Source organism: Lipophrys pholis (genome assembly GCF_963383615.2).
Source record: "Lipophrys pholis genome assembly, chromosome: 1".
Classification (NCBI taxonomy): Eukaryota; Metazoa; Chordata; class Actinopteri; order Blenniiformes; family Blenniidae; genus Lipophrys; species Lipophrys pholis.
The window spans coordinates 9,567,772-9,593,651 of NC_137635.1; the positions used below are offsets into that span (position 1 = coordinate 9,567,772).

The following is a 25,880-nucleotide window of genomic DNA, read 5'->3' on the forward strand; positions in this document are numbered from 1 at the left end:
GAATCGTTAGCATCCCCCTCCCCAAGGTCAGTCCATACTGTTAATTTCTTTGTGTTTGTTAAGTGAGAGCTACTGCAGGCTCACACATTGTGATTAGTGGAATCAGCTGTTACGTCTACTGTTTTTCTTGAGGTGAGTGAGTAGCCAGAAAGATTACAAGCAGTTTGTGTTGTGTCGTATCCTCCCCTCCATCACTCAAGATTTTTTGTCCCTGGTTAAATTTGCAGGATCATTTTTAGCCTCGCTGTGAACGAGTAAGTCAACAAAATGTCAGTGAGTCACCGGCTCATTTGATTAGGCCCTTAACCAGATTTATGGTTTACGTTTGCTTTTTAACTGGACTCTCTATGTTGTACAGGAGGAGACTGAACACCCATATCTATGGATTTACACTGTATATGAAAAGCTACTTTCCTTTTTGGGTGGTGGTTGGTAATTTTCCACTCACTGGCGAGGCTTACAGAACCTGTAGTGCAAGTCTTCCACTTGTCTGTCTGCTGTGTTAAAGTAAAGCCTGTCATCGTGATGTTTTCCAGTGATGGAAATATGAATTTTGGATATCGAAAATATGTTTTGTTTTATCTGAAGCCACAAGTGTAAACCAGAACCCCCCCCTATTTGTCTGTCAGTCTGACCTGGAGGTTTTAGAGTGGAAACTTATTTTGATAATCTAACAATCTTTCAGCTATTTTCTCACAGTTCTTGACCTGATAAGGACTTTAAATATGTCCGCAAATGGTTAAAAATTTGTTGACTTTAAAGCTCGATAAGGAAATACCTTGTTGTGACTCGCAACCCATGAGAAAACCTGTTGATTTTACTCACTAACAGTTCTTAATTGGATTTTAATTAAATATATTTCTATGTAATTGTTGCAGCTGTACCTACATCCACATCTTCTATCCCGCTTTTCCAGTTCAGGGTCGTCCATTGTTTTTAAAATAAATGAAGATAGTTATTCATTCCCATCTGGTATATTTTTCAGACTTCTCACACAATTTGAAGATTTGTGTGTTGCTGGTTTCATTTTAAAATAAATATTTAAATCCACAGTAGCTAAAGTCTGAGCATGTTGATTTACACAATCTCAATATGTGGTTATAACCTGTGATTGAAACCTTCCTGCACGGCTCCCTAACGTCTTCTCGTCTCGTTGTCCTCTCCAGGCTGTCCTCAGGTGGGGCAGTAAGCGGGTGGTGTGGAGCAGGCCGCGGTGCCCGTCCCTCTGCACTGCATGGCTGCGATGGCGCCCGCTCTCACCGACGCCCCAGCCGAAGCTCACCACATCCGCTTCAAACTGGCTGCCCCATCCTCCAGCCTCTCACCAGCCAGTGCAGAGAACAACGGTAACGCCAGCAACATCCTCATCCACAGCAGCGGCCCCGCCAAGTGCAAGTCCACCCCCGAAGAGTGCCCCCTCGACTTCTGCGGAGCAGACCAGGACCAGCAGCAGCAGCAGCCCCAAGCCGACTCCGTTTCCCAGGCCTCGGCCCTGGGCAAGCTGCAGCCCCTGGTGGCTTCTTACCTGTGCTCGGATGTGACACCTGTCCCTTCAACTAAGGAGTCAATCAAGCTGCAAGGAGTCCTCATCAAACAGTCGGTGTTGAAGAGCCACAGGATACTGCCCAGCTCCCTGCTCAACGGCGGAGGGGACTTCCTCCTGAGGAAGAGGCAGGCGATTGAACTCTCTGGCGGTCAGCTCAAAAGTCTCATGAGTGGCAGCACCAACGGCAGTGGCCAGCCCATGGCACCTGTCAACGGCCTGGCCAAGAAGCTGGCCACCATGTCTGGCTCGGGCTGTGTGGTCGCAGTGAACGGTGACAAGCCCCCGGCTGCGACAGACTCTCAGTCCCAGACCCTGCCCTTAGACTCTGAGACCTTGACAGCTACTTTATCGGGACACATCCCGGTAAAAGGAACCCTGAAACGGAAGCATTCCCCCGGGGTTTTGCAAAGTACAGAAGGAAAAAATCTTGAACTCCAAGTGCTTCAGTCTGCTGCACCTTCCCCCTTTACCCATGAGAACCCTGACCCCACTGAACAGATGAACTTGGATGAGGCTGATTCACACACGCCTACCACTCAGCAACAGGGTCCCGACAGCGAGGCGCCTGGCAGCAGCCAGCAAAGCACGCTGACCTGCACTTCTGCACAGCAGCTCCCTCTACCCTGTACTTCTTCGGACAGCCTTGATGCCCACGTCAGAGAGCGGACCCTACTCAGCAGCAGCCGCCAGGCCGAGATCGAAAGCCGGCTACGTCGCCTGCGCAAACGTCTTCAGGTGGTCCAGGCCAAACAGGTGGAGCGGCACATTCACCAGCAACTGGGCGGCTTCTTGGACTTGGCTCTCAGCCGGCTAATCGTCAGTAACCGCAAATCGGAAGCGGCGACCCCCACAGCTACATGGAGGACCGGACGCCACTCTTCTTCTAACAACAGAGACGGCCTCGGGCGCTTCCTGAAAAGTGGCTCTATGCCCTTGGAACTGGAGAGGCTGTACTTGAGTGGATCAGCAAACCTTCACTCGGCAGAAAGCGCATTTGACTCTGATGTCACGGAAAGCAGTTCTGGAGGCGACTCTGACCTGGAAGAGGATGAGCTGTCCCGAGTGGACATTGAGCAGAGACACGTCAAAATGTAAGTAAAATATAGGCTGGTATGTGACATATTCACCAATATAGCCTTCTGATGCACCCACAGTGTAACGCATCTTCCAATGAATCCCAATGACAAGCTTGACAAAACCTAGCACAAAAAGTACTTAAAGTTTCCATAACATTACTTTTGGGTATTATAAAGTTTTTCCCTTTTTAAATTTCTGCAAATTTGTCAGACCATGTATTTGTGGGATGAGCATTAGAGCTGTATATGTGGCTTGCACTCAGCGAGTGGCTGTGTTTTCTCTGCCATGCCTAAACAGCTGATTATGCTGTTGTGAGTGACTAGTCAAGCCTATAACCTGCCTGCAGTCCTCACTCCAACCTCATCGAACACTTGTGGGATCATCCTGTTTGTACCACGGTGACAAACACTGTAACAGCAACTGGTCCAACAAGTGGAGGCTAGAGAATGGATCCACCCAACAGCGGTGTGTGAGCAATGTGAGGAGGAGAGATTCAGATTGTTATGCATACTCTGATAAGATGTTAACATATATATCTAAGGTGTATAACTCGGAGGTTCTTCAAACATCAGTGTTCTATTGCAAATCTGGAATATAACCAGGAAACTTCCTGCGGTGAGCTAGGGTGGTAACCATTACCCAAACAGGAGTCCAGAGCAGATAAAGCTGTTTGACTTTGTTAGAGGAGATTTAGCTATTGTTTCAGGTCCCACTCAGCTCTGCTACTCATCCTACAAATGTATGTTAGAAATGTGGGAACATTTAAAAGGCAAACAGGCTTTCAGACAGTTGAAGCATTGTTACAGTAAAGATATCATCTAGCAGGGCCAAACCTCTTGCCGTGCTTAGTTTTTCCTCAGGTTATCATAGTTCACCTGTATTCATTAAAGAAGCACCCTGCTCACATTTCATGGCGCTGTGCTGCGGCCCAGTGAAAGTCCCTGTGTTTCCAGCCCTGCAGTCTGTTGCCCAGGCGTAGCAGGTGCTAATGACAATCATAACTGTCTGCTCTGCCTCGGCAGTGTTGGGTCAAACTCCAAGGAGGGGTAGAGCTCTAGTCCCCTGGTGAGTGTGTGGGCGGCGTCCTGCGGAGCACGCACAGCCTCCAAAGTGAAAAAGCTCCATGGTTGTAGAGCGCTTCCTCCTGAGACGACTGAAACTGAACATTCTGTGTACCTGCAGAGCACCCACAGAGCCCTGTCAGCGTACACTGAAGGTGTGGGTTTTCTGGTTTTGCCATGTTGTGCAGTCAGCTGGAGTGAGCAGATGTATTCCAGGAGATGCTCACGTCACATTGCACATTTCTGTGTCATTAGTGTTAGAGAAAAAGTACAGCTGGTGGTTGGCCAGCGTTAATGGACTTACTGAACTGTGTGGGATCTTGTAGATTATTAACAAAAGTGGCTGAGAACACAGATTTTATTGTCTTTTCCCGTGTTGACTTTAAACCTTTGACCTACATATCTTCATAACCACACAGGAAGTGTTGTGCTGCGTATGTGACCTACAAGTTAACAGAACGGACAGATTATTATATACACAGGAGGTTTTAGGGCCAGCTCTGAGTTTACGTGAATGGAGCAGATAATGATTTGAGGTTCGTCACCAATTGTTGTCTTCATTCTTCTCCACATCAGTGATCGGCTGTTTGATCTGTTTCAATGCAGGAACACATTGACAGGTGTTTCCTCAAAACCTCAGCTGTGTGGTTTTGTTGTTTTGATCACAAAGTACCAAATAAAAAGAGCAGATATTCACCTTTAGACAGAAAAATCACACAAATGAACAAACTGGAGTGAGTTAATGCTTTCCTTTGCTATTTTATCTCTTTACTGGAGCTTTTAAGTATGGTGGATGTTTATAACGAAGCTGTTTCAGGAAGTTTAACTATTTAATGAGTCACACAGACTGTCATTTAGACGGAAGCCGCCAAGCAATGTTTTGAGTAAAACAATGAATCATTAATAAGAATTAATGAAGAGAAATGCAACCTAAATAAAAAAAAATATATATATTTTATTTTTAAATTGGAGAAATTGATTGTAATTACAATTGGGAAGTCACTTTGTAATGGGTTTTTGAATAAAGTAACGATGTCAGTAATCTTTAATCATTGGTGCTGTTATGAGTTGAAGGTTGTAATCTCATCTCTCAACTGAAGTTGTGGTGAGCGGCTTCAAAAACATCATCCTATCTGCAACAGGAGTATCACTGAATAATGATTCAACAACCAAGTAATCGACTGTTTATTAAAGCTATTAAATCAAAATTATGCATGAAGTCACTTGGTTAAAAGGTGGTGTGATCAACATTCTTATATCAGTTGTTGATTTTCATAAGATACATATGTATGCTGCCATCATAAAAAGTAAACAAAATACAGAATATATTGGTGTCACAGTTGGAATAGCATATTAATAAATTAACTTCACAGATGTACTAAACTGTTAAAGTATTACTCTACTCAATCAATGTATATTTTCTCATCTATTGAATAGGTTTTCAATTTTAAAAACTAAATCTGAAGGTGTCGCATTGCAAAGGTATAGGCTCATGTCTCACAAGACAGAAATGTAAACTTGAAAGTGCTGTTTTTCCATGAAAACCATATCTTTTAGACTATAAGTCGCTCCGGAGTACACGTCGCACCAGTCAAAAAAATGTGTCATGAAGACGAAAAAAACATATTAGTCGCACTGGACTATAAGTCGCATGCATTTGGAAATTTATTTCACAAAATCCTCTTCCAAGAACAATAATTTAATCTCAAAAAGCAAGTTATTCCATCTTTGGCATAGTTTTCAGTGAGAGAATGACCATGGCAAGTTTGGTCCATCTCCACAACATGCCAGCACCACTGTGAAGTGTGATTTCTTCTGACCCGTTGCCACTATATTCACACGTTTCTGCCCTTTCTCTGCAACATTTGGGCCCATGGGGTGTCAAACGTGAGGTTGCTAAGCTAACCAGCTAATCCATATCTATACTGCAGCATCTGCCCCCGAGCACAGTTCCGGCCCTCATGAGCTGGGCCTGTGTCCATCCCGCACCGGATCGGGTGTGTGCTCCTCACATTAAGGTGCTGGGCCGGGAGCGCACCTTGATGCTAACAGCTTGTTCTTGAATTAAAGCTTTGTTTAATCTCTGCTGTTCAGGTACCCAAAAATAATCAAGGAGTTGGTTTTAAGAACATTTTCTCATTAGTAAATGATTGAACTTGTACATTTTTTCAGAGTAATGATTTGATGTGGTCTCATCCTGACACAGCTCCTTCACCAGCACTGCTCTTTGTGGTACTCTGTTTTATTGTATCATCTGTATCTTTAATCCTTTTTTTTTTCTTCTTTTTTTTTGTGTACAGTACTTGGGTCCACTGTGGTGCTTTTAAATGTGCCTTATAAATCAGACTGTTATTATACTCTCAGAAAGCAGTTGTTCTGTGTAGACTGAGGTATTTCTCCAATAAGTGGAGACTTGGTTGCATATTCAAAATAAAACTGGTGACTCATATCGTCACTGAATTGCTCCACTAAATGGGAACAATCAGTTTGTAATACTCTCAAGCCACCGAGCTTCAGCTGTTGTTTTCTAGATGGACATGGTGCGTCTTGTTCTTACTTTACAATAAAAGCCTGCAGTGGTCTGCAGCTGTGAAGGTTTTTATTATGAAGCAGCAGCTCCCTCCAGCCTGAGTCACTGTTTACAGGAGATGGCTCCTCAGTGGTTTTAGCAGGACCATTTTCCACCGGATTAAATGCTTTTAGAGGCTTCAGCTTCTGCAGTTAACCATAGTTCCACATCTTGGTTGTATGCATACTTCCTTTAATGTCTTTATTGAAGACAAAAGTCGGCGATTAATCTGAGGCAGTAGATGCTAAAATATGGTTTGGATCTCTTCTCCTTGACCCACGACTGCAAGATGTGCATTAAGCTCATTGATGTCATTCATGTTCTTGAAATGTTAAGGCAGGTGATGTCCCCAGGGAAGTCATTTTAACCTCTTTTGAATCTTGTATGAATAATTAGTGTTAGCAATGTATTTTCTATACCGCTTCATTCTCTTGTGGGTTGCTAAACGCAATCCCAGCTCAGTGTGGGTGTAGGCGAGGTGCACACTTTACGGCTCATGTAAATAGCGTGTGTGTTAACTCCAAAGTTAGTTTGCTTCACCACTGGTTACTAGCCCTTTCATTTCCCCGAGTCCACCAGATTGCCTCAAGGAAAGGTTGCGGAGACCTTCTCTGATCTGATCTGCCAAAATATTAGAGTGAAGCCAAACTCTTACAATCCCAGACGCAGAGACAAAAGGCTTGATAATGAGGTCATTTTATTGAATTCTTAATAAAAATACTCATGTGGTAGCAGTGCTCTGGACGTGAGGGCATAATGTGACTGTCACAGTGATCATTAGCCGTGTTTAAGCAGACATGTTTACTTCCTGACTGAGAGGTTGGACTGTCATGATCTGCACGTTAATCTGATCACTTTAGTAATCTGATCGTTTCAACAAAAATATCGTCTTCCATCACCAGGCTCCCTGTTAGATAAGCTAGTTCTTAAGTTTGTATTGTTGCAGATGACTTTACTGCTCACAGGTTTCCAAGTGTTTGCACATACAAGCCTTAGTAATTTGTACACAGTAAAAGCAGCCGTGGATGTTCAAACCTGTTCATGTACCGTTTCCACTGCTGCTCGTCGGATAGTCGTTAAAAACAGGTTCTCAGGCGTGCGTGCGCGCGTGTGTGCGTGTGCGTGTGCGTGTGTGTGTGTGTGTGGCCACGTTTTCACAACTGATGCTTGGTCATAGTCAACAATTATTGGCTTACAGCTTTACAGCAGTCAACACTACAGACAATGGTGTCACGTCTTCTTCGAGCTTTGTTGTGCTTGTTGGAACGCCATGCACCGGCTTGGATTAATCCTGTCATCCCTGTCTATGCTGTAGACGTGGTTTCCCGTATCTTAGAGGATTGGGTGCCAGCTAACATCTGTTGGTCTGCTCAAGCTGCAGGGCCCGTCTGTGAAAGTTGTGTCCAGAATGGCGTCAGAAGTGGATGTCTGTCTCCTTGCCTCCAAAGTGACCTGGGATTCATGGGATCAGGCTCCTGACATGGAGCACTGGTTGTTCTGTGTTTAAGGGACGAGTATGATGTGGTGTCTTGTTCCTGAGGCAACAATAATGATCATTTGGGAAATCTAAGCTCTTATGTAATATCTCATGGAGACAGCAGTGAAAATTTTTCAGTGTCATAATCTGACTAGCACAGTTTTATTTGTCGGAGGCCGAGACCATGCAGTGTGTGTTGAGGCCGTGATGTCTGTGTTTGCGTGATCTTTATGCAACAGGACAGTAAAAATGTCTGTCTGCCTGCTGCTCCTGAATCAGGGTAACTAGGTTGGCTGAGACTACAGCGTGCCTTTCATGCTTATAGCTCAGCATTACTCTGCAGTCTGAGCCCTCGCTATGTTTTTCTTTCTCTTCGCTGCTTCGTGTATTTATGAATGTGTGTGAGCGCCTCTGTAGGTTTCTGTCCTGCTCGACACATCTGGATGTGTTTAGCTCGACCCAAGTTCCTCAACACGAACCCACAGGCGTTACATAACCCTCTCTTTTATGTAATGACTGCTGCAGCTCTCTAGCTCTCTAGCTCTCTCTCTCTCTCTCTCTCTCTCTCTTCCCCCCGCCTAGCTGAGTTTGCCCTCTCTAGTTCTTCCTACCCCACACCCTGTCCTGCCCCGTCTGTCTGCCTCTCTCTCAACTCGTCTTCTTCCTTTACTCAGCTGTCCTGTGAAGTGCTCGCGACCTGCCCTGACGGCTGAATGAAAACGACTCTTTCCGTCCTCACTTGTTTCAGCGTTGGTCATTTCCAGCACTTTGAGTCCGTTTGAAAACCCTTGAATCTGGACATGAAAGGGGTGAAAATGACAGCTGCTATTCTTGTTGCTGTACGTGAATGATGAGTGAGTGAATGAGTAAGTGTTTCGAGAAGCAGAATGATAGTTTTCACTCTGCCTCATTTGGAAAAGGATTCCGTGTCTGTAGGTCTTTGTTTTGTGTCACCTTGTTCATAATAAGGTTCCACCACTTTATTTTGCCACACTGGCTCCCTTATTTTAGAGTGTGAACATGAATGTGCTACATTGAGACAAAATGACGGTTATTAGCTCCGCGCTGTGCTTTATGTGGGATTATCAAGCCTTTCTGTCCGTATTTGGATTAAGCATCTAATGTTGACCCTGAAACATGGCTTAGGGTTTTCTTACTGTACGAGACACAGATTACAAGTGTTTGAAGGAAAATGTAGATTTTAGTGCCGCTTTTGTCTTTCTTTTGAATTTGTCTTTTCTACTTTCCAGAACAAAATGCAGACAGGAACAGGTGACCATGTTTAATAACTCTTCATTACTTCCCCTTTCTTTTAAACTCAACAATATTCATGTTGACAATCGTATAACATATGATGAAATTATGACACTTAACCATTAAGGAAAATCTTTTGCTTTCATTTCACCCTAAAGGTGCTTTTCACTTGAACATTTCGCAAAAAATTTACTTCAGCAAATTGTTAGACTCTTAAAACAAATAGTTTAGCGAAAATCTATTAAGGTTTAGGACAATGGTTCTTATGAGTTCTGTGTAAAAAGAAGCACTAAGTACTAATCCCGTGAAAAGGTGGAGCAGTGAAGATAGCCGATCATATATATTTCTTTTTAATGAGGTTAGGCTCCCAACAAGTTGGTACATCATCAGTGAAATTTTGTACATATCAGGTTTTTACAGGCTTTTTGTCACCGTGTCACTCTGTTTACCAGCAGATACCTGCAGTGTCTCCTCTAAAGGCAGAGTTTCCAACTTGTACACCTGTAAATATTCTACCTAATTAATTTTGAGTCTCAACTGTTCCTCTAGCTGCTCATAGTCTGTCATTTGTCACGACTCACTCCGGTTCGAACAAGCAGTGCTGAAACTGTCTCCGGCCAATCGGCTCTGAGCATCCAAATGACGTATGTGGGGCTTTAGGCTGCAAGCCCCACCCGGCATGAAAATCACATTGTCTGAATGAACGCAGCCACAGCCTGAGCATGCGCACTTAGATTTTACTGCATGCAATACACCGTGCATGGTGAGAGAGGGGCTAGCCTCACTCATCCAACTACCGGTTTACATCAGGAGAAAACAGTCTGACGCAGCAAGAGGAGTCCAATAATGAGGAAGTAAAATCCTCACACACAAATTATATGCAATTTAACCGGAAGCTTTTTTTCACAAACAAGAAAATATTGCAGAAAATCTTAAAGAATGAATGACATACGTTGCATGCAGTCCTTTCTGATGACACCATGTGGTACTCAGCCTCACCTGCTCCTATTGACCAGTCTCCCCTGCACATAAGGCTGTTTGAAGTCAGACTGAAACACCCTTATAAATACTTTACACATGAAGAAATATATCGGTGTATATAAATATCCTCAGGTAACACTCGGTGTTAGGTGGTATTTCAGTTGAGGCTAACATAAAGCATCTTAACTCAAAGCTCCATCTGATGGTGGTGATTCTAAGAAATGTTCAGTTGTATAAAGTAAATTGTCTGTTGACAGCGTCGCCTTTATAGATATTCTGCCATCCTCATGATTTGTTTATTTGAAGAAACTTTTTTCAGTCCTTATAGATTAGGAACCACAATGACTCACTACACCACACTGTAGTTCAGAGCGGCATTACAGGACTGGCTCATGAGCTTTTTGGTATCTATAAACTATACTGAAATTATGTAAGAACTATTGAGTTGTCGCATATCTTTTCTCATTTAGCTATTTGACCCCCCCCCCCCAAAAAAAAACTATGCAATTAGTCTTCTGACCCATCTAGCAAATTACATGAATGCACTAATTGTTGTCTTGACAAAGTGATGAGAGAAATAGTTTTGGGTGCTCATGCACAAATGGAATGACCTGATTTTCTGACTATATTTAAAACATAAAACTAGTTAATTTTGACATGTGCGCCTCAGTGCTTTATTGGCAACTTGTATTATAGAAATGTTTACATGTATGACAACAGTAACTCTTCCAGAAACACAGAATCAATCTCTTGTGTCGTAGGAAATATGTATTTTGAGGGCTTTTCCCCCAAAAAATATGCATTCATTCCTCATGCTAATGTAAGAAATACGGCACAATATGGACATTGTGGTCTGCACGAGTGTTAGTGCCCCCAGAAATGCATGGTTAGCCCTGACCAGTCTAAACGACAAGAAGTCTGGATAGTAATACACTTTTAAGTGTATTAAGTTCTAAGACCCAAATCCTTTTCAGTAATACTTATTGAAGTGACTTGGTTCTGCATGTTTTTATTTATTTTTTCCAAATATAGGGATTTAGAAATCAAATAGAAGCACTTTGGAGTCAGAAAATCTTAGTGCATCAAGGGAATTGCTGTTTGAACATGTGAACAAAACCATGTGTTTACAGTCATTTACAAGTGGCCACACAGGACGGCTTGGGAAAGAAGCAGTCACTTCATTTAAACACAGGGAAGAATGCACGTTCTCCCAGGAGGCCTCGATTGTGTTCCCTAAGCTGTACAGAGGTAGAGGAAGCTCCTCTCACCTCCACACCGCGGCCGGTCACGGCACCAAGTGGATGCAGATGTCAGCCGGTCAGTCACGGAAAGTGACTGATGGTGGGAGACACCTTGTACACAGGGTCTGGATGGCGGAGGAGGTGGGGTGAAGCTATCCCAGCCTATTGCGTGCAGTTTGGAGACACCATAAATCAGACTCCAGTGAGCAGCTACACACAAGTTGGTCCCTGAACTGAACTGAATTGTTTGTGTATTAATGTATGAACGAGAATCTAGCCTGTAAACACAATAATAAGGGCGACATGGCTCGGTTGGTGGAGAGTTCGTCTCCCAATTGGAAGGTTGCGGATTTGAATACCATCTCCACCTGTCCACATGCCAGAGTGTCCTTGAGCAAGACGCTGAACCCCAACTTGTTCACCATAGATTGACGGCATGGCCGCAGCCTCCATTCATGTGTGAAGGTGATTAACTACCGTATTTTCACGACCAAAAGGCGCACCGTACTAAAAGGCGCAGTCTCAGTTATGTGTGCCATTACTGCATTTAACACACACATAAGGCGCACCTGCTCATAGGGCGCGGGTTCCATGCCCACACTTCCCCCTTTAACGTTCTCATGGTGTCCGCATTACAACAACACACGCACACAAGCATACAAGTGTGCGTATTTAAAAATAGAGCGGGAGCAAAACTGAGTTTGGTTGTGCTTTATTTAAGTATTGATTACAAAGTACTAACATTTTTTTTACCTGTAATCGTCATCAATCAAACCCATCGAACTCCTCGTCCTCTGTTTCTGAATTGAACAGCTGCGCTAAATCTCCATCAAACATACCAGGTTCATTTTCTTCACTGTCAGTCACTTTCCGTGCCGTGCGGCTCCTTGGAAATGATGCCGGCTTTTGCGAAAGCTCGAACAACAGTGCCAGCAGACACGCTAGCCCAAGCATCTACAATCCATTTGCAAATTGTGGCATAACTCGCCCGGCGCTGCCTTCCACTCTTAGTGAAACTGTGGTCTCCATCGGTCATCCATCGCTCCCACGCCGCTCGCAGCCTTACTTTGAACGGCCGGTTCACACTGATGTCCAGCGGAAATGTTCAATTTTCATTTCTTCTGCTAGCGTTACTGCTTTTAGTCGAATGGTGACCGTCGAAACGCTTCTCCCACTCGTTCTTTGTGCGATGATCCACTGCTCGAGTCTTTCCTCCAACTCGGGCCACCTCGCCTTATGTCCGCGGAAACTCAGCTGCGTCTTCTTCACCTGTCGGAGCTCGTTTTCCAGCTTCCTCCACTTGCGAACCATCGATTTATTAATCTTAAATTCTCTCGCGGCTGCTCGATTTCCATGTTCCTCCGCGTAGCTGATGGCCTTCAGTTTAAACTGTGCTTCATAAGCGTGTCTCTTCGCCATGTTCAGGGTTGTTAAAACAACGATGTTCTGCATAACGCACATACCCGTTCATTTATATACAATCCACGCCCACACTTCCCCCTTTAACGTTCTCATGGTGTTCACTACTACGTCCGCTTTACAACAACAACACACACATAGGGCGCGCCGCACATTTTGAAGAAAATCTAAGACTTTTATGTGCGCCTTATAGTCGTGAAAATACGGTATGTAAAGCACTTTGGGACTGCACTTAAAAACGCTAAATAAGTGAAGTCCATTTACCATTTGATATAACATTGTATTTCACTCTGGTTTATGTATTCACTCTTATTTTGTATTGTATGTTAAGATTACATATTGGCATCAGGGACTCTCGGAGACTTTAAATTGTTGCGTTGGTTGCAATGTGTGGGAGTTTAATGACTGAAGATGCCCTGTAGTTGAGGTTGTCATACACGTCAGCATGTGATCATAGCACTGATGACACAATCGGCAAGAAATGACAGAACAGCATGTTGATCGTTAAGTTACAATAGGAAGTTAATCCACCAACAAATTGTCCATATGGAGAGGAAACATCCCCCGACCCCCCACCCCCTTCCGGCATTACAGACATACAGTATGGAGCAGTAGGAGGGCAGAAAGATGATTTTCCACAGCTTGAGTCTGTGTCTGACCGGGTATCTTCTGCCCTGGTTGCTGCTCAGTCCACACAGCCGCATGGTAGCAGCACATAGAAGACCATGTGCCATTCTCCACACCAACCAAGATGTCCAGCAGGTCCTGACTTGACCCCCGGGGGCGGGGGGCAGCCTTGAGGACCCCCCCCCCCCCCCTCCCCACACACACACACACACACACACACACACACACACACACACACACACACACACACACACACACACAGGCACAGGCACTCCCCCCTCCCTGAAACCCGGATACATTGCCCTCCCCTCTCTCCTCTCCCACATACACAAAAGCACCGGCGGCGAACACTACCGCTGCTGTTTTCCGGCTGTCAGCACATTTCTGGTTATGGTGCTTTTCTGAATGCAGAACATATGTTGTACTGTTCCGGGCAACGCCAAACCACACTAACCCATCCAACTATCACCAGGACGGCTCAGAAAACAGCCAAACACCGGCAGGATGCCGGGGTAAGAGATGTCTATTGATGCCTCTCAACGAGCTATCTAACCCAGGGGTAGGCAGTATGTTTCAGCGGGGCTGCTTCTGATCAATATATCACTTATAGCAGCATACACACGCGCACACACACACACCTTCAGTAAAGTGAATCGAGGAACATGTCTTGATAGAATTTCGTCATATTGCATTAATGTGTATGTGTGAGAGGCTGAGTGTTAGCTCACAGGCCAACAAAGGAAAAATCAAAAAATAAACTACATATATTTTCAAATTAAAAGTAAAGCAATTGTGTTCTGTAAATCATATAAACCAATGTACATTCACTCATAATTTCCCGGGTCAGTAAGGACAAGCGGCCACAGCGACAGTCTCTGGACTGTTGTGGTTGAGGGGAGCCGAGCTGTGAGACTGCAACTCTTCCTGTTCTCATCATGAGCTCTGACATGCTTCTTTCTTTCTTTATATTTTAACATTATCAACCATGTTCAACATTCCTTCTGCGCTTTAGCTCTAACCTCGGGAGTGTTAATTACTGTCTGATTTTACCACATTGACATTTCTTAACTACCCAAAATCACAAGACTTGCTTTCATAATAAAAATTAGGCAATAGAAATATCGACGCACACTGTTGTTGAATCACTGGAATTTGTGGCTCCTCCTTTTCCCCCCGAAGCAGCCCAGATGGCTTCTGAGAGGCTGATTTTCCAAAACATGCTGGCTACACCCACTCCCAACAACATACATGAGTGACAGCCTTGGAAATCACTGGGCAGTTTCACAGGTCTGACAATCAAAACAGAATAGAAATACTTTTTCTCTTCTCTTCTATAGAATTACTTTATTCCTATTCTATAGAAATACTTTATTTCTGTTTCCCAAAATTTAATGAAATCTTCCATGGCCTAATATCTGTTTTGAACATTTCAGCAAAATCCCTGCAGTAGTTTTGACGTAGTCTTGCCAACAGGCATACAGATAAATATACGCCTATGATTTTATTACGTCCTTGGCAGACGCAACTATAAAGTCATATTCTCCCTTTGGTTTTGAGACAAATGTTCACAAAATTTCTGTTTAATATGTTTTCACCAACGTAACTTCACATTTTAGCATTGATGCTAATGTAATAACAGAAAAATGTTCCCCAGCTTTCAGCCATTACTTGTATAGAAAATGAGCATGTAATGTCTTCTATGATTTGGGACAATTCAGACTCATCACACAGGTCTTATTGAGCCCTCTGGTTGAGGAGTTTTAACCCGAGAGCCGTATTTTTTACACTTGACCTTCAATATGACTGGGCTGTGTCTCAAGTGTTTTGAGGCCTTTCACTTGGTAGTCCAATGTTTCTCACTCATGTTGTTCTTTGATTCCACTCAACAGAGTTTACTTGTCCTCGACACGTGTAAAAAGTAAAAGACAACAAACGTCTGATAGTAGCTGCAGTGCTGCCCTCCACCTTATTTGCACTCAGTAATGGCAGGTTTCACGCTCTGCATCTGCCTCTCTGTGAATGATGCTGATACTGTGCAACTAAACTGTGGGTTTATTGCCAGTTAGGCAACGTGCAGTAATCAGTTTAGCTGAATGAGAAGTGGCATTACCTGTCTGGATTTCTACCAGAGCGCTAACCTTTAAGTGGTAACACATGTTGTCTTAAATGAATGGTAGTTTAAATGTTCTCCTCCTGTTGGGTCAGTCGGCCCCTCTGAGATGTCCCGGGGAGTCAGGATCTATTGTTCTTCCTCCTTCAACCTTTTCCCATCATGTCTGTTGCCTTCCTGTGATGTCACATGACAGCCAGGTTTGCCTTTGGAAGCAGACTCGCTCTGACACGTCGGCTGCTGCTTCACTGGCTCCTTTGTGTTTTCATATACCGTTAATCTCCTCTGTAATAGAAATAAAGCTGCTTGAGATTAATCTCACCCTCAGGGATGTTCCATCTATCCGGTCCTTGTCCCGGTGGACTGTTGTCCACCCACTGTGGTGAATCAGTAGTTAGTGAAGCGGTCGATGCTGCACACTTTGGCGCTGCCGGTGTGGTTTTGAGACGAGCCTCCACCGCGGACTCTGTGCATGCAGCTGAATTACCAGGTCGTTGATCTGATGCTGTAGCCTGTGTGTGAGAGCAGCACAGGTTTGCAGCAGGAAACACTGCAGCTGCAGCAGTGTCCTTAATGCTGTGTTGCAACAAACGAGGCGTAGATTTCAAATGTGGCCGCTGAGTGAGAGAAAAAGGTTTGATTGTGGTGATTGGCAGTTGATGTGTGCATTAAAGAAATGAGAAGTCTCCTCCTGTTCAGCTCCACAATGAGACAGGATTCATGGTTGGATTATTGGTGATCCTGGTGTCTGACCCAGCCCCACCCCCCTCAGCACCCTGCGGCCTGTAGATTGCTTTTAAAGCCCGTCTGTTCCTCTCCAGACTGCCAGAGCTTCCCAGCTCCAGTCGTCCCCGATTTATTCCCCTGTTCCTTCCCCTCTCCCCTCTCTCGATCCACTTCCTCCACCATGACGCTGGAGCTCAGAAAGAATGAAAACAGATGGGGTGTGGGGAGGAGGAAGCACAGAGGAGTGCCAGGTCTATCTTTGTCTGCCATCTGAGTCATTATTTTCATTGTTCAGCCTGGATTCGGACTGAATAGCGCCCTCTGTGGCGGCTGCAGCACAGTGCAGGAGCAGACATTTTCCTCTCATGTCTGCCTTTGAAATGCCCATTCTGTGTGTCATACTGGTAAAATGGAGTACTCTGCTCTCAGCTGGCACTCACTCTCTGCTTTGGAGTACATAAGTGGAATGAAAATCCAAATTTTTAAAACTGCCCCTAGTTAAAATGTACACCTCTTCATATTGCTTTTTGGCCTGTAATGCTTTTCCAGGCTGCCTACAGCTGCCATTGCTGGGAGCTTAGTATTATGCTGATTCACTGACCTCTGCAGTCTGACAGGGGAAATGCTCTCTATGCTCACCCTCACTTTCTATTATTTAACATAAATTAAGATTGCAAACCAAATAGACGCAAATTAATACCTGACTCTTAATCATATGCAAGTTTTAGTATAAGTGGAGTTCCTCTGGTGCTGTTGGAGGCAGACTGTCATCAATTCAACTTAAAAACAAACATTCACCGCCTCCTTTAAAAAAATAAAATAAATAAATAAATCTCTTTCCAGATGGAAGCGGGCGGAGAGCCGCTACACCGTGGAGCGAGCTGCCATCATCAGCCACTGGAACTGGCTCCAGGCCCACATCTCGGACTTGGAGTACCGCATCCGACAGCAGACCGACATCTGCAGACAGATCCGCGTCAGCAAGGTCAGTCTCTTCCTGTTTGTTTAGGTGTGCCTGTGCAGCTTCGGCTGCATCGTATCTTCAATCCGTGATCGTAAATACCAAGAGAGATGTTTGAGACTGACAGACGATGGAGCTGTTGTTGACTTTGTGTCTCCATGATGCAGTAAAGCTGATCTTCATCGTGTGTTGATTGTCAGGGTTCTGTCGAGCTGGGCGGTGTCGCTCCCTGTGCTGTGCTCGCGGGTGGGACAGAGGTGAAGATAGAGCCTGGCAGTACTCAGGTAACAACACGGTTTCCTGTGCAGCTTCCCACCTTCTGTAGGCTTTTGCTTTTTAGACGCCAACCGCCTTCAATAATCTGGATGTGTTTGCAGAAGCTTGTCGAGTTTGATTTAAGATCATTAACAATTGAATAGTTGTTTGTGTGCTTCTATTTACTGATTTGTTGCACTAAATGAAGATTGCAAATGCATTGTGAGCCATGGATCTGCTTGTTTCAACAAAATACAGAAGGATTATATGGAATCAAGGCTCTAGATCGATGGCACTAGAATTTAATTCACTTAAAAGCATGTCAATTCCTTTTCTCCACTACATTTAGCTTTCATGGAGGTCAGTTCTGGTAGGCTGCTGTGGATTTCTGATCTAGAGTGTTTTACATTGAGTTGAGTAGAATCTAATTACAATGACTGGCAGGACTTAGTTATTACTGGAGCAGCGTCAGCCCCGAGGTTAGAGGAGCATGCTTGTAACTGGAAAGATTTCAGTAATGAAAGTGAACACCTGCACTCATCTCAATCCTGCACGCCCCGTCTCTGTGACCTCTGAATCCGGCACACCCCACTGCAGGCTCCATTGTGACCTCTGACCCCTGCATCCTCCACGTGCTCCTCACACTGGCTGTCCACTGCTCCCTGACAGACCTCAAACTTTTTCACCGCTTATGGTTGACGTGCAGTAATGTTTACAGCAAAGCAGGATCCAGTTTTCACTGGCTCTTTGTCAAGATATCGTCTATTTACCGTCAACTGTTATCCCACAAAATAAAAATATAATTATTGATCCTTTTAAAGTTCTCTGCATTTAAATCATCAAATTCAGACCTGGGTCTGTCGATGGATCTCACTTCCCTAAAATAGGACTCTCTGGACTTATTGCAGAGTGTTATCATGCTTGTTTTGTGTTTGTATGTTGAAGCATGTTGTTAATGTAAGTAAGGAAACAAGTTCATTTATAAAGTGCTTTTCACAGATAAAAATCGCAAAGTGCTGTACATAAAATGGGTGCAATAAAAACGGAACATAAGAATTTTATAAAATACAGTAAAAGTGAGAAAAATATTTAGCCAAAAGCTTTCTTAAATAAAAACATCTTCAAGTGCTTTTTAAACGAGCTTGTGGAATCAAGCGTGCGGAGGGACGGGGGCAAGTCGTTCCACAGCCTGGGGGCTACAGCCTGAAAGGACAAGTCCCCCCGGTTTTTAAAGTGGGTCTTTGGGACCTTCAGGAGACTCTGGCCTGATGATCGGAGGGTGCGCCCTGAAGTGTGTCAGTGATGTATTGAGGGGCCCGACCATGCAACGCCCAGAAAGTGAGGATTAAAATTTGACTTGAGTTTTGACTGGGAGCCAATGAAGATTTAAGGCGAGACGAAATGAAAGCATGGATGATCATTTTAAGGCCTAGTTTTGACAGCATCCTCCTCACTTTAAAAAGATTTCTCAGGTGGTAAAAGCCGTTTTTGGTCCACTGACGGGAGTGATCCTCCAAGTGCGCTCAACTTTCCGCCCCACTTTCCGCCAGCTTCTTCTGAAGCTAGATATGGCTTCATATATCCACGGACAAGGATTTTTATGCACACCAAAGGAGATTTTAGCAGGTGCTACAGTGTCCAGAACATGACTATTAAAGAAATGGAATAGAAATAGTTTATTAATCTCAGAAGAAATTCTTTAATTCATCCATCTTGAGGTACTGTGACCCAAAGAGATGCAACATGAACTCAAACTGTTTTTGTCATTATGTAGATTTCTAACTTCTAATTAAACACACCTAATTGATCGTGCTTTCATTCAATGGTGATTAACTTCTCATCATTAGTGTGGAAGAAACCGAAGTTACCAAATATTTCCCCCGGCCTTTTAAAGGATTGACAATGAATGTTTGTCGATCTTGTGTTACCAGATATTTCTGATGATCAATTCCAAGGTTCTGGTGTGTCTCTGTGAAGTAGTAATCAATCTGTTTTTAATTTTCCACACCACAGGAATGTGTTAACAACCCAGCTCTGATTTCAGATTGCAAAGTCTTGAATTAGCTCTTTTACTACTGAGATTGTGAACAGAGCTCTAACATGAGGAAAACCCCACAATACAACAAACGCAGTGCTAAATTAAACTGTTTGCAGCTCCTGATATACTGATGAGGTTGTTCTTACCAGCGGTCTGTAGATGAACAGACGTGTTCATGATAGCACAGAAGCGAAACCAGTGATCAGTCATTTTTCTGGCGGTGTCGTCGCGTCGGTCAGCCCTTCTAAAGTTTTGACCTCCAAATAGTGTTTGAGTCCGTCGCTGGTTGTTTTTATTTGGACGTCTTCTGTCATCCACCCTGACTTTAAACTGATCAGTTTTTACCCGGTTACTTTCCAACTTATCGAACTGCAGGTTTAATGTACTTAGAAACAAACCTCAAAATATGGCTTGAAAAAGCTCTCAGCTGTGACTCCAGGAAAAACTGAGTATATTTACTTTTTCCTGCTCAGTGTCTTATTACTGTAAAAAATAATGACGTGACTTCAGAGACTTGAGCTTCTGAATGAAATCTGCAGACGAGTCGTTTCTTTCTCACTGTTTCCTACTGTCAATCGCACTTTGAAAATCAAAGAGGTGTAATGAAAAATGATATTTAATCAGTCAGACCTTTGAGACTAACAGATTCATTTTGATCCTGTTTAGAACAGACCTTCTTCAGTGTAGCTTTAACACTTAGCTCTTTTACTGTGGACTAGAAACATTAACATTCGTTCAGCTTTAACCTGAAGTCCCTTTCAGATGTATTTTACAGTAGATACCTGGTGATGGTAGCAGTCAGTACATGAAACGCCTCGTTACTTCATATACCCTTATATGTATTCCTTCCCTTTCTTTTATTGTCTTAGTTTCCCCTCATTTCTATTGATTTATTTCAACATGAAGCAGTTGTGCATTTGAATTTAAGCAGTGTGTTGTTTATAATGCGATATGGTTCTAGGTGAAATTCACATTATGAAGGAAATTATTTGTCCTTTCTTGATGTCCTTAAATGTTGGAAGAGGACAGAGAATAGTGTATGAAAGGAAATTGCTGATTGAAATAGTGCAGCTGAGAAATGAAATGCAGCATCGTTGTTTGACTAAAAAACCGCCACGCTGGTGAGGAAGACTCGTCCTGATGAGACTGCACAAACCGGTTCTCTGCGCTTTGAGAGAGCCCGGCCCTTTTCCACAAATCTGGACTGAATAATTTAAGGCCACAGGACCGGGATGATTCAGTTTGCCTATTATGTAGTTTCCTTAAATATCCTGGCTGGCAGGCTGAGTGCTGCTGCTGCTGCTGCTGCTGCTGCTGCTGGTCAGCTCGTGTTGCCGTGCCAGTTAACACGAGGTGGAGTCTCACTGGTTTTTGTCTTATCTGTCCTCGCAGGATGTCGTCTGTGAACGGCTGGAGCACACAGGCACCGCCCTCCTTGGCGCCACAGAGCCCGGTCCCTGGAAAGGTCAAAACGGGCAGCCGGTTAACGGCGTGCTCAGCAGGTACGGCTGCTAACCAGGACAAACTGCTTCTCAATCAAACAGACCAATCAGAAGGAAGGCTGCAGTCTCAAAGGAACCCAGCTTAAATAATAACTCAGAATAATCTACAGATTTAACCTTGAGGGATTGGTCAAGATACTTTCCTGTGTGCGTGACTGAGCTTTCAATTATAACTGACGATACATAAAGTTTGATCTCAGCCAGAACAGTAAAATGACAGCTGAACACTCAAAGAACGACAACAACTCTGTTCAATGTTCAATGAGTCCCGATGAGGCCGAAGTCCAACCAGCCGGTCGGATAAAGGACCAAACAAGTCCAGTTAACCTGATTCAACTGCTGTCACTTCCTCTGACGTGAACTTATTTCAATGAGCTCAGGACATAATCCAGCATTCTCTGAAGGAAAATAATAATCTGACCTTCGACTGTGTTTATCTTCAGAATAATGTGTTGGAAAAAGCCTGTCACTTCTCAGAACTCGGAGCGCTCACAGTGATCCGGAACGACCGGATCTCCGGCAAGCCAGACCAGTAAAATTAGCCTATATAACCTTTCTGGAAAACTGTAAATAAATACATGTATATAAATGGTTTATACAAACCATTGTAAAGTAAATGCATGCAGTTTCAACACTGCTCCAAATGTAAAATACAGTGAAACGTCTAAACTGTTTCCTCGGTTTGCAACATTTTGCAGCTTTCAGCACATTTCTATAAACGCGGCGTTTGGCTCTAATGGAGTTAGATGCTCTGGTGGCCTGGTTTTGACACCCCGCCCTCCCCCGGGGCCAGATGTTTAACACCCTGCTGATGCAGTTTTTCTTCCTAATGCTGCTACATCACCATGAGCACCGTCTTGATCAGATCTGACATTTTTACAGGAAATTCACAGATGTGATTGACGTCTTCAGGCACGTAAACCATTAATCTGATTCTACAGCTGGAAACGTTTTCAGAGTATTCTGAGGAAATCTAAGCAGATTCATCATCAGCAGTAATCTAATCATTTCTATCACATTGTGCTGTTTACACGATCACACTCACTGTTGCCATCTGCTGTTCACTTCTCATCTCTCTCCACCCACTGAAACAGTGTGTACAGACTGCGGTGAGGCGTGTGATCTTCAGACAGTTAATGCTGATGTGTAACTGGACTGTGTGTCGTCGTTCTGTTACAGGATGGTGGACAGTGCAGACACAAAGCATCAGCAGCCAGCCGCCATCGACAGCACGTGTGTGGCTGCTCGCACACGTCCACTCGTCAGCTGCCGGCGACGGCGGCTCATTCAGCCCAACACTGTGCCTAACCTCAACGGCAAGGTGAGGACCCTCCTCCTCAGGCAGCTCTTTGATATTGACTGGAACATACAGGTCTCCGTTTTGTTGCTCAATAGTTTTGATCGTACGCTGCAGTTAAATTACTGAAGGTTTCACTCATCCGGTCCAGTGGCTTCATGTCAGTGTGGTTTGGTTAAAGTGAACGAGTTGAAGCTGCTTCTCATCCTCTGCCACTGTTTGGACCTGCTGCTGAACAGAACCACACATTCCTGCCGTAAACTGGTTTTTACCAGGTCAAAGTGAACAAATGTGAAGCTCATCATCGTAATCAGCATTTGTTTGTTTTTTATCTCCGTCCTGTTTGGACCTTCCAGCTTTAAACCAGCTTCAGTTCAAAGGACTTTTTGTTCTGGCACAGCATGCGGTGTGCTTGAGGCTCTGACTTACGGAGTAAACGACACAGCCGAGTTACTAGTGAAAAAGAAGTTCATCAACTTTTAGAGCCCAACAGAGAGGAGGAATCACAAGTGTTGGATGAACACAAACACCAGATGATTGTTGGTCCTTTTGCCCCCAAACAAGAGACAGAGCGTGAGGATTCCCTCTGTAGAAATCAAACAGTTAAAAGAAGATTCATCAGTTCTCAGGCCTGGAAATAGTAATAAATGGTTATCTTTGTGTAACCTAGACTCTGTTTTTGTCTGTACTTTAAGTGTGTTAAAACTTAGTTTTCAAACTGATGTCAGGAATGGTGTAAATAATGGAATCCCATTCGTCTGAACCAGGTGTTTGAACACACACTTTCACACAGTTGTTCTCTACAAACAGCGACGTGTGGTCAGGTGGTCTCGCTGAGTGACGTGAACGCCGAGTACTGCTGCTCCGCTCTGAGCATTCACAGCTCGGCTCTGTTTGTTCCAGCAGGCTCAGAGAAGCAGCTGTCTGCAGTGTAACTGCAGGGTCAACCCCAGCTGTGTGATGTGCGGTGGCTGGCCCACCCCCAGAGAGGACCCCCAGTACGAGCTGCCCACCCTGGAGCGCCTGTCAAGGCTGGATCTTGGCGTCCACCCCATCCTGTCCTTCCCTGACGGTCAGTGCGGCGCTCCGAGCAGCTCCAGTTTACCGAGCAGTTTCCTCCTTCACTTCCAGAGGAAGACAAACAGGGAGGGACGGCCCAGCAGGAAGTGCTCAGAAAACATTTTCACTCCTTTGAGTCAAATCACATTCCTCACATGCGGCCGCTTGGAGCTGATCCTGATCCTTCACTAAATAATCTGCTGACTTGTGTTGTTGGTTCTGTCAAAGAAATGGTTAAAGTTGTGAGGACAGACTGCAAACTTTATTTCGCCAGCATTGAGCAGGTGTCCTAAGTGTTCTTGTCTTTTAGAGAGGGGGATGGAGGGAGGGAGTGAGAGAGAGAGAGATTGATTGATTCCAGAAACTTCAATGATGTCATGCTGAGCCAAAGCATCCCCGGACCCCGTTTTTATTATGAAACATTTAAAGTGCATGAAAATTAAGTGTTATCACCATGAAATGTGCTCATTAACTTGACTTTGTTTTTTATTTTATTGTATTTCCTCCTGCTGTGATATTCAACTGGTTGTTATGCTTCTTGTTGTCTTGTTGTATAGAGATGCATATTCACAATCTTTTCATTCAATGAATGGATCCATTGCTCTCTTTTTGAAAGTGTTTTCTCAATTAAGTTCATCGTTGCACTCATTGATTTTTCACTGCACTAGTAGAGTTTGTAGCGATGGGCTGAACGACAGGAAGTAAACACACAGAGGGAGCCTGAAATAGAAAGGTAATGTCAAAACGTAGGTAAAGCGTCTCTAAGTGGCCTGTCCTCTCTGGTCTCTGTTCCTGCAGACGTCTGCATCGGTCTGCGTCTGCAGCAGGTCATGAAGGGCCAGTGGCAGAGCAAGTCTCTGGAACGGAGCAAACCACTGAAGAAGCTCTCGCTCAAACACAAGCTGTCCTCGTCCAAAGAGAAGCACAAGTTCACCAACTCGCTCATGGCAGTCAGTAAGTACACAGGTTGTCTCCTCCGGACACGTTTCAGTTATTCTCACTGCTTCAAAACAAGATCTGTGATCTGAGTTCCAACTATATGCCGTTTTCAATTTGGGTCTTTCATTGTCACATCTCTGATGTTGCTGTGTTAAAATCATGCAGAGACTTAGTTAAATAAACCTTTAGAAAGAACCTCACCTGGAACTTTAATCTTACACTGTAGATCTGGATCCAAAGTCCTTCACTCACAGTTTAAGTTTTACATTTTGTTTTTTGTTATTCAGAACGTGGTGTACCAGCAGAATGAACATTCTGCCAAGACTTTTTCTTTTTCAGTCACTTCCTGTTAGGATCCCCATCTCCACCTTTTAAAGGCTGGATAAAATCATGACTAAATTTCTATGGCAAAACAAAAAAGCAAGAATTAAATACAGGACACTGCTCGCCCTGTAAAATAAGGGAGGGCTAAATTGACCAAATCTCAAGAACTGTTATTGGGCAGCCCAACTTCGAGCTCTAATATTATGGATAACTAAATATAAAGATACTATAAGGGTTGAAATGGAGCAAAGGGCTTCCCCTAAGGTTCCATAGGATTCACTACCATTTACTGATTGGTCAATGCAAAAGAAGCTTAAAATTGGGAATGAATTGATTATTGAAACAATGACAATATGGTTGACAATTCAAAATAAAATAGAAATGTCAAGGTCTGTCAGTGGAGCTACAATGATAAACAAAAACCCAAACTTAGTTTATACCGTGCACTATGGATGCAGGATTTGAGAAATGGACTATTATATATATAGCACAATTCTTTAAAGGGCAAATTTTGAAATCATTTGAACAACTTAAAGAGGAATTTAATTTACCAAATAAGGATTTTTATAGATATTTACTGTTGAGACATTACCTTCAGAAACATGATGAATGGGAAAGAATAAGCAAGGAACCAACCAAAGTCGAAGAATTGTTCATGTCATTTACAGCTCAAAAAAAGGGCTTTTTTTTCCCCAAAAACTATAAAGCACTACCATATTAATCCAGTGATAATACTATGGATGTTAAAGATGGGAATTGGAAGCAAATGTAATCATAACGGATGTAAACATTCACATCTGGACACAAATTAACGAACAGTCCAACATTGTGGGAGTTTGAGTGGAAAGTGAAGATAGGCTATTTAAATACCCCATCAATCACCTCAAAATAGAGTTAAACATCAGAATTATGTTGGAGGAATTGTGGGATGGTGGGTGACTTCTCACACATTCTGGGATTGCTCAAAGGTCAGAGACTTTTGGAAAGCAGTGAAATAAAAAGAATTCTAGGTATTGAGCCACATCTTGACCAACCTTATATATACCTCGGATATTATCTGATGATCTGACAGACAGGGAAGGTACCACTGACAATCTTGTTCCCGATGGCAAAGAACAACATAACACAGTGTCTGGACAGAGTAAGAACTACTGCCAGACTACAACTGAAACTAGAGAAATGTGGGAGAATGGAAACTACAAACAATAGAACTAAACCCCCCCACACACAGTTGTTTCTCTTTTTCCTGTTTCTCTTTCCTATTTTTTTTTTTTAATGTATTTTGTTGCCAACATCTGTTAGTACAATCATCTTGTTCTATCGGACCACTTGAGCGAAGTCAGAACTCAGTGAATGTCTATCTCAGTTTAATTTATGTGATTCTGACGTTAGACTTATCTTTAACTTTACTGATAAG

The 25,880-nt window shown here is 43.6% G+C and overlaps 1 protein-coding gene across 8 annotated transcripts in view; it reads left to right on the forward strand.

Moving 5' to 3' along the window:
• The window catches only part of kansl1b (KAT8 regulatory NSL complex subunit 1b), a 36,860-nt gene that overhangs the window by 7,140 nt on the left and 3,840 nt on the right, over window positions 1-25,880 (forward strand). For 4 of the 8 annotated variants that reach the window (XM_080476468.1, XM_080476472.1, XM_080476469.1 and 1 more), the window contains 7 exons: window positions 1,167-2,637; window positions 16,932-17,073; window positions 17,250-17,333; window positions 20,735-20,844; window positions 22,024-22,165; window positions 23,045-23,213; window positions 23,999-24,154. In XM_080476468.1, coding sequence (XP_080332594.1) covers window positions 1,235-2,637; window positions 16,932-17,073; window positions 17,250-17,333; window positions 20,735-20,844; window positions 22,024-22,165; window positions 23,045-23,213; window positions 23,999-24,154 — 2,206 coding nt within the window. In that variant the 5' untranslated portion in view covers window positions 1,167-1,234. The remainder of the gene's footprint in view (window positions 1-1,166; window positions 2,638-16,931; window positions 17,074-17,249; window positions 17,334-20,734; window positions 20,845-22,023; window positions 22,166-23,044; window positions 23,214-23,998; window positions 24,155-25,880) is intronic. The other 4 variants (XM_080476470.1, XM_080476471.1, XM_080476474.1 and 1 more) reach the window with 1 other exon arrangement.